The sequence below is a fragment of the Gobio gobio genome, assembly GCF_949357685.1.
Source record: "Gobio gobio genome assembly, chromosome: 14".
Classification (NCBI taxonomy): Eukaryota; Metazoa; Chordata; class Actinopteri; order Cypriniformes; family Gobionidae; genus Gobio; species Gobio gobio.
Window position 1 is genome coordinate 4865432 of NC_137107.1, and position 12902 is coordinate 4878333.

Sequence of the window (12902 nt, forward strand, 5' to 3'; positions counted from 1 at the left end):
CGAGTCAGTGTTAATATTGACAGCATATTTTGATTTAGTTTTATTCATAGTCTTTTGACTAAAATGCCATTCAGTTTTAGTCATATTTTAATCACCTGAATTGTTTCTAGTTTTAGTCAACTAAATATCATAAGATTTTAAATCTATAATAGATTTAGTCTCCTAAAATCTAATGAGTTTAGGTAAATTGTAATACATTAAGCATTTAAGCATTACATAACTGTCACTTGACATTTTGACATAATTTTGTTTTTGACATTAAAAATACACGAAAGAGAGAGCAATTCACTTTTTTGTTTGTTTTTTTAAAAACATCTATATAGTTTTTTATAACTTTGTATTTCGTTTTTAGTTAGTAGGCCATATCAGGTTAAGCTAAAGCTTCAAATAATTGTATTTATTTTTAAAATTTCAGTTAGCATTTATTTAATTTCAAGTAATTTGTGAATCTCTAAAACATCAAGAGTGCAAAACAGACAAAAAAAAACTCTCACACACACACACACACACACACACACACAAAAACACAATTAGCTTTTGGAATGGCACGCGTTCATTTGTGTGTGCGTGTGTTTTTGTGTGTATAAGTGTGTGTGTGTGTGAGTTGTTTTGTCTGTTTTGCACTCTTGATGTTTTAGAGATTCACCCCTTCACTGTTGAGTCCTTTTTTCTGCATCCTGGCTGATTTGTAGATTGTATGCACAAAAAAAACTCTGTATTTTCATATTTTTGCCAATTTCCCATTCATTTCCTATGGGGGTCATTTTTGACCCGAAGGTCCTGAGTGTGACTATTTTTTTACGACCACTTAGACTTTTCAAATCCTGTCCCCAAAGTGTTCATATACCAAGCAGGGACGCAAATACCCAGTGCCAGAGGGGTATGCAGCAACAATTTTGGCGCAAATAGTTATTAATAGGCTAATAACGAACATAAAAATAAACATTCGTTTGAAAGTAATTAAAAAGGAAATTATGAGTTAAAGCTACACTGTGTGATATTTTCCCCCATCTAGTGGTGAACTTGTATATGACCATCCAGTGACTTTTAGTTTCTGTTCCTCTCAATTCCGATTTCGTTTTAACTCCTACGGTGGCCGATTTAGTCCAAGATTAACATGGCTTCCAGCTCGACCTCGTCCACATTCGACACGGTGCCTGTGGGATATTCTGTGCGCAGTGGGATGGTTGGAACTCAACTGGCCTAATTATTCGGCTAGAAAGAACTGCAGCTAATCCAGAGTGAACTTTGATGATAGTAATGTTTATTCAGTCATCCAATTGCAAGGCATAAACAGGTTTGCGTGAATATGTACATAAATGTGGTTTCTGTGAGAGAACAAATAAGGATGGTAAATATACATGATAATGACATGACAGAAGATACACAGTTAAGAACTGTATAACTATACTTATAAGTTACATTTGTATAATGTAACCGTAAACCAGAGCTTATTGTACCATATATAGGCGCTAAATGCAGCTGCATTAAAAGGAGCGGAGCTGCTGCTGCTAACAAGCGGTGTCGGATTACAAAAGTGTGTGCGCCGCTTTAGCACTGCAGTGCGCTCTGTGTAACAATTGTTAATATGCCGATCAGACCTGATAAATATTTCCATCAACATACATTACAAGCAAATATTTTCTATAAACGAATAAACATTGTTGATAACAAAATAACTGAATGATTATTCAAATAGGTGAGCATTACGCGATTGTATGTTGACACAAAAATACTTCTGCGGTGACATCAACTGAATTACGCGATGACACACTCTGAAACACATCTACAATGACAATAACTATTATTACTTACGGAGTTATTAACGCACAGAAATACCACACAAGGAAAAACAGACTTTTGAGGAATAAACAAGCCAGGAAAACTCCGTATAACTCTGTTACTGGAGCTGCTGAGATGAAAACTCTCTGCACATGCACCAGACAAGTCTGAACAAGTTGACGCGCACAAGTTTTTACAGTTTTGCTTTCCAACAAAAATAGATTCAAACAAGGTTTCGTTCTCGAATAATTCACCGTTTTTGAACAGTCGGTTAGAACAGTTGAATGATTCTAGAATCCACTCACGCCGCCGCCAAATATACTGGCAGTTAATGTAAAATTATTTACTGGAATAATTTTATATTTCTATAATTAAAATATTATATTTAGAACATAAATCTAAAAATCTCATGACATTATTTAGGCAATTGTAATTACAGTGTAAGTGGATTTTGATAAATGGTAAGATGGATTTTGTTGATACTGATTTCATTTCATTCTTATAACAGCCATAGTGTATCGTGGTAAATTGTGTAATTACTTAAAAAGATGGTCAACAATATGTAATTTAACTTTATAAGAGGTGTGCCCTAAAAAGTAAGCATGCAATTTTGAGAACACCAAGGAAAGAGCACGTTCTTTAGTCTGTTTGGATACTTCAAACACAAGTTTGCACAGCCTGTTTGGTTTACCTGTTTAGCCTACACGTTAAAAGTGTGCGTTTTGTCAGACTCATAGCGCGCGTCCTCGATTTACCATATAAACGCGCGTTCTTAACGTGCGCTCGGTGGTCACGGAAAACCTGCGTCGGTTTTTTAAATAGCATAACACGCGTCGAGGACGTGAGCTTTGATATAAAACCCGCATCGGAAACGCGTTTTCCTTGACCCCAAAGCGCACCTTATAAGAACGCACATTTTTGTGGTAAGGACGCGCGTTTTGGTGTCAAATCGCACGCTTTTGACGTGTCAGTGCGCAATCAGATGCCTGCCCAAGCGTATATGAACACTTTAGCTTGCCACCGAAATTATGGAATCTTATGAGGGCGCCTACTCTAGCCTGTTAGTCCTCTAAAATGTTATATAATATTGAGGAAATACAGAAATTATTTAGAAACGCACAATAGCAGCTACATATAGAAAATACCACAAAAAAAATTTCACAACATCGTTTTGGCGCCCCCAAGGTGCTGCGCCCCTATGCGCCGCATATAGCGCATACCCACTTTTTGCGCCACTGATACCAAGTACCAATAAAGTCACCAAGTTTCAGACCATTCCGATGAAGCAACGATTTTTTTAAAAATGTTATAAAACGCAAGATCCACTATAGTGGTAAAGATGTGCTATTGCGTGATAAAAATGCTCAATGTGTCCACCAGATGGCACCGATCTCATTTAAAAAATTGCTTTCATGAGGCCTAGGCTTGACTCTAAAATGAAATACAGCTTTAATAAAAAATAAAATTAAAATTAAAATATATATAAATTTTTTACTATATTCAATGGAAAAAAATGGGTCATAATTATTGCATAAATATTAATTATAAATCATAAAATTATCTCAAAACACCAAAAACGAAAAGAAAAAATATTATTGAACAAAAATATATTTAATTGATTTTACTCAAATCTTTTTTATCTTAATCCCGACCTCCGGGTCATTTTTGACCCATAAATGAAGAACCCCAGAGGGTTAACAGATATAATCACTGCTGTAATAACGGCCCATTTCAAATGTTTACGTGCTTTTCTTCTTTTTATTGTTTGAGCGGTGATTGAATATCTTGCTCTTGTAAATACTTGCCAGCATTTCAGTAATAAAAGTCTAGATGTTTAAAAAGCATCCAAATGACAGCGAAGCGCAACCGTACGGTGCTCTGCAGGGGTCAAAAAGGATATACAGTGAATTCTGAAGTGATATATTCTTGACAACTCAGAGATGTGGATTCGGACGACAATAACTCACCACACGTCCTTGGTGTTTGTCTAAAAACTGTAGGTCATTCGGGTGGTGGGAGAAAAACACTGACATTCTGGATACAGATGGCAATAAAATCACAGACTAGCCCCTGTCAATGATGAAAATACCTCATGACCCCACGGGAAACAATGACCGTCCGGATAGGGCTTAACTAAGCAACAGAGCTGTCCGTTAAAAATGATGAAGTAGTGCGTCCCAAAGCTTGCATACTCTTCTCATCTACCTTTTCTTCACAAAAAGAGTACATACTTTTAGCTCGTAGCATAAGCGGGCAAATTGGGACGCAGCAACAGACTTGACATTCAGACAGGATTAAAACTAGGGCTGTAATGATTCAATCTAAAATCAAAACCTTGATTAATTGAACATTTTACTTCAATAACATTTATTTTGCTCTTTTTTTTGGTGCTTTTTTCTCATAGTTTACTGATAAGGTTTACTTAGGTGGGATATTTTTTTCTAATGAAAGTGCATTTCTTTGTGATTTTAAAATACTTGAAGGATACGGCTCACTTTCAGCAGTTATTGTCTATGGGGCAGATTTCTGTTTGTTGTACATCATATAGCCTACAGATAAATTAGCACAGTGGGCCTATATTACATTTATCTGAATGCATTAATGAGAGAGTGATTGTGTGTGTGAATTAGCCGTCTCTATTATGAAGCTGTGATGTGTACTTACTTCAAAAGCGGTTGAGTTTCTAAGCTACTTTAGCGATAAATCAAAGCAGCGTTGACATTGAGTTTCTGCGTGCGATCTTCACATGAGCTGCGAGCTTCTGTCTGAGTGTTCATGTGTCACAATATATCAGGCATTAGTTCAACATAATACACATCTGATAGTCTAAAACCGCTTCAATGTTCAAACGGGCAGGCCTTAAAACACATACAATTGACAGTTTTGTGAGGACGCAAGTGAAAGTGATCTGGCTTCAGGGCGTCTGTGTGTGTGTGTCAGCGCGTATAAGAACAGCGATTAACTTATCTGTATAAACTGTGTAAAACATGCTATTACCATAGTAATTCTGAGCTTCCAGATTGTATAAACAAAGATAACTGCTCCTGAATTTGTCAGTGTGTCTGCAGACTGCACTTGATGTGACTGATGGGTTGACTGACAGATGACCCTCGTCAAACTTGAGTAAAAATCACATTTGGGGGTAAAATATGTGTTTTTTGGCATGGTTGCCTACTAATATTCGCATTCCTGGGGCTAAATATCACATAATTGGGGTCGCTTCATCCCGCAGACATGAAAAAACAGCCCGCGGCAAAACCACAGACTTGGCAACACTGCCGCTGCCTCGCTAGCGTTGCTGAGAAAGATGAGACGTATACAGTGAAGTAAGACATGGCTCTGTTGTGGCTCTCTCTCAGCATGTGGAAAAACAAACGGTTCTTAGAAAGCTCCTCAGTCGAACCAACTATGAACTGGGACTAGCTCTGGCTCTGAATTAGCTCTAGCACTGCCTTGGTGGAAAAGGGGTAAAAGTCTCCAAAACAACCATTAGACGCTCTCTACATGCCAACAAGCTGTTTGGGAGTCGTGCAAGAAAAAAGCCTTTTCTCACTAACACTCACAAACGCAAACGTCTGGAGTTTGCTAAGTGGTACTGGGACTTCAACTGGGATTGTGTGCTTTGGTCAGATGAGACTAAGATTGAGCTTTTTGGCAACAAACACTCTAAGTGGGTCTGGCGTAAAACAAAAGATGAGTATGCCGAAAAGCACCTCGTGAAGTATGGTGGCCTGTTTCTCTTCCAAAGGCCCTGGGAACCTTGTTAGGGTGCATGGCATTATGAACGCTTTGCACTACCAGGACATTTTAAATAAAAACCTGATGGCCTCTGCCAGAAAGCTGAAGATGGGTCGTCATTGGGTCTTTCAGCAGGATAATGATCCAAAACATGCGGCAAAATCTGCACAAAAATGGTTCAGCAGTCACAAACTCAAGGTCCTCCCATGGCCATCTCAGTCCCCAGACCTCAACCCAATGGAAAACCTGTGCGGCGAGCTAAAGAGGAGAGTGCATAAGAGAGGACCCAGGACACTGGATGATATAGAAAGATTGTGCAAAGAAGAATGGTCAAAGATCCCTCTCTCGGTGTTCTCCAATCTTGTGAAATGTTATAGGAGGAGATGAAGTGCTGTCTTGTTGGCAAAAGGGGGTTGTACAAAGTATTAACATCAGGGGTGCCAATAATTGTGGGACACATGATTTCAAGGGTTTTTTTTGTTCTAAATGTGTTATTTTTTTACCACCAAAGTAATGTACTTAAATGAAAGGTTGGATTTTTCTCTTTTTTTGCATTTGGGTTCTATATTGTTTAATAAAAAAATTTTAGAAGTCCACGATCACATCTTAAACAGAGGTGCCAATAATTGTGGAGGGCACTGTAGGTATATGTATGCACGTGTATATATGTACACATATATGTACATATAATATAGGAAAACGGCCAATTTTATATTTGTCACATATATTAAAAACCTATATTAAAACCTATATGTTCATATTGATTATTTCCATGTGGGGTAATGAAGGTGTCCATCTTTAAAATGTATGTAAATTACAGATTGTTGGCAGTGGTCAAAAGGGATTTAAACAGTGAGTTTTGAAGCGATCTCACTTGATTAGGATGGAAATTAAATGACCACACGACCTTTGAGTTTGTCTAAAAACAGTAGGTCATTCGGCTGGGAATTTTTACACGGGCAAAGGGGAGAAAAACACTGACATTCTAGATTCAGATGGCAATAAAATCACAGACTAATTGCTGAAAATGCCTTACAACCCCATGAGAAACAATTCATTACGGTCCAAATAGATGTTATGACTGAGTCCGGACTCTGGGAAAGTGTTTTTTATGTGTTCAAAGGCGTAAAGGAAAGAAGTTATTGCAATTTTGATGAAGACAAATCTTTTTTTCCTTTGCTATAATGTGAACTGAATTGGGATATTATGATTATATTAATGTATTAAGGAAGTCAAATGGGCCCGTTTTGATTTTACTTCGACTAATGATAAACAGCTAATGTCAGGGTACTCGGCGGTTCACATCGTATTGTGTAAGTTCTTCACATTAAATATTTCACCAGTTGATTGACAATCCTGGGCCAAAGTATCCCACACAGTAAAGTCATGAGAAAGTGTGGAAAGCTGTTACTATGTAACTGGCTGCAATAACATAAAGCAAATCTCACAGATGGTCCGTCTGCTGCGTTTCGTAAGAGTCAAAGTTCTGTCCGTCTCTCGCAGGGCCTTATCTTTACTCAGGAAACAGATATCCATCTTTGTTTTGGAAGAGTGTAAAACTTATCAGAGCACAATAAGACTCTGAGGAGAGGACTGAAACATGAAGACACAGGTCAAGGCGGTTTATCTTCCTTTCCCAATATTGAGAAATCTCACGTAAAACAGTGCACGTGGCATTTTTAATCCAATTTTGTTTGGTTTTAAAAACCAGGATGTTTAGCAGGAAATGAGGGACAGGGAATGAATAAATGTGTGACAACAACCAATGAGACATCTGAGATCCAATCTCAATCCAAAAGGGTTGAATAACCAAAAACAGAAACGCCATCATTAGGGGTTGAAGAGCGTAGCGCTGTAACTCTTATTGTAATTGTTAAATTTCCCAAGGATCAACATCATCATCATTTCATTCATTCATTTCAGTGATTCAAGGAGGTCCGACTAATTAGGCACAAACCTTCTGTAATAACCCGCCAGCCCCAGGAACTGTCTAACCTCCTTTTTGGTCTTGGGTTCATTCATCATTCAAGGATCAACATTCTCCTCTAAAACTGATCGGGCAGAGCAAACCGTAAGTCATGGGGGCTTGAAACTTTGAGGGCTGGTAGTACTCACACCGCCTACAATATCACCAAAGCTTGCCCCGATCGGCCTGACGGGGGCGCTACAACAGGAGTTATGAAATGGCTCATAACTCCCAAACCGTTATGCTGCGTTCACACCAAACGCGAATAGAGCATCTGGTGCGAGTGATTTCAATGATAAGTCAATGGAAAGGCGCGTTGACGCGCATCTGGAGGTTACACGCGTATGGTGCTTTTGTGCATTCACGCGTTTGAAGCGAATTCGCGTCTGACGCCCGAGTTGAAAAATTTGAACTTTGGCGTCAATTCGCGCCGCGTTAACCAATCAGGAGCCTGCTCGCTGCTGTCACGTGGTGAAGTGATGTGTTGAGAAACCCTGCATAAATTAAAAATAGAACTATTGTGTCACAAAATGTAGTTTTAAGACTTTTTCATGTGAGAATGTAGTTGTTTAAAGCTCAAATCTGTGGTTTATTTATAAAGAGAGCGCCTATTTAAAAAAATTATCTTGTGTTTTTGGAGTTGTGAGATCCAGGCAATCACCGGGCAATCACCGCTCATAACCCCGGCGAGAACAACCTTTCCTCGGCCAGTCCTTCTGCCGTCTGCCGTCTGGCTCTGATGTCCTGTAGTGGTTCGTCTTGTGTAGATCTAACGGCCGATCTTTGCTCTCATGAATCTATAATTTGTTGTCTGCCAAATCGTTTTGACTGAGGACAAAGAGAAGTTTTCAAAGAGAAGAGCGTCAATTTCCAACGCTCGATTTCTACGCGCGTCCAATTCGCCGCGGACGTGCGAATGCATTCAAAATGTTTGCGCGTGAAACTAGACGCGGTAGACGCGATTTTGACGCTCTATTCGCGCTTGGTGTGAATGCAGCATTAGGCGTAGGCTCAAGTGTCTTATATATTGGGATTTTTTGAAAAACCTACTTTGGCAAACTAGTCCTAGGTTTTAGGCCCGATCAGAACCAAACCACTGTAGCAAGATTCTGTGGAGTCTGATCGTCATAATTATAAACAAAAAAACCCTGAAATTTCGGTTCACGGTCCCTAAGGGCCGCCAAAACGTTCAAAGTGGGAGGAGCCACTTTTACTAAAATGGCTATTACTCATGAACAGAGTGAGATATTTTCACCAAACTTGGTGCACATATGTAAGAGCTCACTCTGTGATCGTGTGAAAAAGGATGCGGCGACTGGCCACTTGGTGGCGCTATAACAAAACAAAAAAACATGAAAATGACTATATTTCAGCGTTAGTCTGATTGACTTGAAAATTGGCATGCACTGTCTTTGTCCAAAGTGCCATGATTGTCTATGAGGACATTGGCGTATCTCAAAAAACATGGCTGCCATCGGCCAATTAAATTTAAGCAGCTATCAGACAAGGTTAACGGAGGCCAATTGGAACTAAACTCGCTGGGCCTGTTTGAAATTGGAAAGAAATTTTCAAGCCAGTAATCACGTGGTGTTTCACACATCCTCACAATAATCCTATCATTTGATAGATCTCCTCATACTGAACAACTTTGCCTCAAGAACCATTGATGTCGATCAAATCGTTCATTATTAAATATTTGCGATTGTGTAATAAAACTACTTTTGCAAACTAGTTCTAGGTTTTTCACTCAATCTGAATAAAACCAATGCAGTACAATTCTCTGGACTCTCCAGATCAATAATTAGCATTTGCATGGCTATAATAGGCTCATTTATAGAATGGGCGTGGCCAAGTGCATGCAAAAGCCTAAACTCCTAAACAAAGACTCAAGACTTCATAAAAATTGGTGAGCACATGCGACATATGATTCTAAATTATGGAGATCGGACTCTAGGTGGCGCTGTACCTTATATTTCCAAAACATATATTTCCTTTAGTAAATGGCCTAAATTGGCTGCAAATGGTCTTGTACTTCTTTGATTGAAGTGGTTACATGCTTTCTAAGATTATCCGTGAATAACAGGTTCCCACATGAGCCACATGGGCTACTTTTACAATGGTTTTTATCTCTTTTTGGAGCTTGACTACATTAGGGAGAGTAAATAACGGCAAAATGTTAATTTAATTTGCTTAACTCGTCCGTTTCCCAGGCACAGACTTCAAATGAAGTGATTCTGACTTCAGCTGAATCTTTCCAGGATGATTAAAGCATGTAATCTGCACTCACATGTCAGGAAGAGGGTGTGTTCGTCCGCCCTGCTCTTGGAAGGCCTGATGTTCAGGTCGATGCTGGCCGTGTCCAGATTACGCTGGTTGGTTTTTGAGTTGTAGCATGAAGCTGAGCGGCAGTGATCTCTCAGCCAAACATAGTCAAAGTGCATCACAAGACCACCATAGTTGAGCTCTGGGGAAATATATCAGTTCATTACACTTGTTTACAACTGCTTTATTACCTTTTATGATAGCATGCATTTAATGTATGATGTTGATCAACTAAATCAACGACAATGCATCACATACAGGACCGGTCAAGTTTGGAAATATGAAGGTTTTTTAATGTTTAATGAAGTCTCTTCTGCTTATTTATTTGAGCAAAATACAATAAAATCAGTAATAATGGAATAAATTACACTTTAATATATAGTCACATAGAAAACAACTGCTTTACAGTGGTATAATTCACATTTTTACTGTATTTTTGATCAAATAGGCTAAACACAGCTTTGATGAGCAGAAAAGACTTCTTTCACAAACATTAATAAACCTTAATATTTCCAAAACGTTTGACCGGTGCTGTATATCAGTGTAAATAATGTGGATATAGTATCACGCGATTTTACTTTCACTTTAGGCATAACCGACTGTGTTTATGTTAACCTTGTGTGTATTTTACAGTATTAGCGCACGACTACTTAGTCCAGTTTTCACGTGTTTGACAGGCTTTGCTCGCGCTCAGAAAAGCTTATGTTAAAACCATGCATAAGTACGCGAATGAAATGTTTAACCGGCAAGGCTTTAAAACGCATACAAATAATGAACTTTTATGATTGTGAATAACTCTAGTGTCCCGTGAGTATAATTCTACCACTAATGTGTGATGTGAATGTATGCTCATATCAGCGCATAGACTCACAGCCACACTCAAACAGAGCCAATTCAGAGAGAAATTAAAATGAATGCAAAACCGACAATTCACAGGCGCGTATTGAACCGTGAATGCCGTACCGAACGGCTCAATATTATATTGAGAACAAGTCAACTAAATATATAACTTTGTTCAACTGGATATTTTAATCCAAAAATCTTACATATCCTCCAGGGACCAACGAATAGACTTTTGTCCACTGTAGTGGATGTTATATTTTAGTGAATTTCTCTGACATCATACATGTCACATTCTGGATGTCCTGTAAAGAGCACATTCGGGGTTTTGCAGAAATACCACATGTTTGGAGGTTTCACCAGGACAACAACTTCTTCTTGGTCTTTAAAAACGGCTGACATTAATGTTTAGCACTCTTATGGAAATATGATTATATTTTTTCATTATAATTTAAATCGGATTAATTTTCAAATAGTTTGTTATAAATCTCAGGAAAATGTTATGGGGTTTCTAATCAAAATTTGACTTTCTGTTACATAACAGGGCATTGATATCATAAATGTCCACTTTAGAGACGCCAGGAGTTAAATCATGTTTATCGGGCATTTTGGAGACACAACAAGTGAATAGGGAAAGAAATTACATATCAATATTCCTATGAATTATTAGATATTATTATGAAAATGTTGGCAATTATTACTCCCATTATTACACTTCTTTTTGCATTACATGTTGCAAATTAATATGCAAATTAGATGCAGTGTATAGATTCATTGTATTGAATGGGAAAATCCAAGTATGGCCATTTTACCCTCATATTGCATAAAGTAAAATGGTATATCAATGCATTCCGTTATATCTTTCATAACATAGTTCAGAATCATCTTTAGACAAAGTTTGTTAAAAAAAATCCTGAAACCTAAAAATGTATTGGTGAATTAAAAATAAATCCCGTGGTTTTTGCCTATACATGCAATTTCATGTCATATTATTTTTTAAACAACTGAGCCCTGGTGTCAACTACAGAGGACATATAACATATGAATAAAATATTATAATTTTTTTATCTATTTCTTATGCTCTAAACAATGTACTGACATGAAAAAATACATAATTCTAAACCATTTTTTTTTTCTGGGTGCCAGGAGGATATTGCGCCTTTAATGTTAGTCTCTGCATTAACTATCGCTAACTAACAATGAGCAAAACATGTGTTACAGTCTTTATTTAATAAAAATACAAATGCTCGTTGCTAGTTCATGTTAGCTATCATTAAACAATATGCATTAGTGAATGATAAAATTAACATTAGCTTAGTTAAACCAAGGATTTTCATGGTTAGTTCAAGGCATGGTCAAGTGTCAAATTAGCATCAATAACACAGTGTCTAAAGAAATGCAACTCTCCAGAGACTCGATACACTTCACATGTCTCTCTCTCTCTCTCTGTCTCTCTGTCTGTCTCTCTCTCTCTCTCTCACCTAGGCAGTCTGGCAGCAGCTGATAGTCGCATGAGGATGAATGAGCAGAAGTGTGCTGTAATCTGCCTCTCAAACCCTGTCTCCAGTGCACAGATACACTCAGTCTCTTCAATATGCGTATTAAGGACATGGTGGCCTGCAACACACACAAGCACATAATGTTTTAGTCAGCAACAAATGCATTCGGTTAACAATAGTTACAGTGTAATATAGCCTACGAGTCAAGTCAACTCACATGCGCACTTCGAGCTCCTGCGAGGGTTGTGAACTTCAACTATGCGGTCTCACATGAATCATTAAACTTGAGCTTCACTCCCGCCATTGTGTGTCCGTGTCCGTGTGTGTGTGTGTCAGAGGCGTTCACGCACGCGCTCAAATCCGCCAAATCTACTATGCTGAAGGCTTTCCTCATATTCATGAGACAGAGCTGTAGTACCATTGGAGGAGGTTACCGAGCAACTCCACCAGCACCACATGATACTCAGCAGATGGAGCAGCACCACCAGAACGAGCATGGCCATACGTGGCGCGTACACGGGGTCCCCCCTGGGACACTCTTTGCCATTGAGATGATTTGGAAAAAGTGTCCCAATCACCCTGAATTCACCCATTATGTCGTAAAAACCTTTGCACGTGACTTGTACAAAATATGCTTTATCATCTGTAATAGAGCATTTAAATAGCCTATCAATGCCAGTACTTTCGCTTTCGAAAAGCAGAAGTGGCGTGAATACGCGAAAGCTAGTAAACACGGTCCCAGATGGTTCCCCTTT

The 12902-nt window shown here is 38.4% G+C and overlaps 1 protein-coding gene across 7 annotated transcripts in view; it reads right to left on the minus strand.

Annotated features, from left to right (window-relative positions):
• The window catches only part of tmlhe (trimethyllysine hydroxylase, epsilon), a 39843-nt gene extending 27362 nt beyond the window's left edge, over positions 1-12481 (minus strand). For 6 of the 7 annotated variants that reach the window (XR_013817927.1, XR_013817928.1, XR_013817929.1 and 3 more), the window contains exons 1-3: positions 12365-12481; positions 12130-12265; positions 9774-9950 (exon numbers count right to left, since the gene is read on the minus strand). Coding sequence is in view for 2 of the 7 variants with exons in the window: in XM_079835241.1 (XP_079691367.1) it covers positions 9774-9950; positions 12130-12259 (307 nt within the window). In the remaining 5 variants the exon portion in view is untranslated. The remainder of the gene's footprint in view (positions 1-9773; positions 9951-12129; positions 12266-12364) is intronic. The other variant, XM_079835242.1, reaches the window with a different exon arrangement.
• Between the last annotated feature and the right edge of the window lie 421 nt (positions 12482-12902).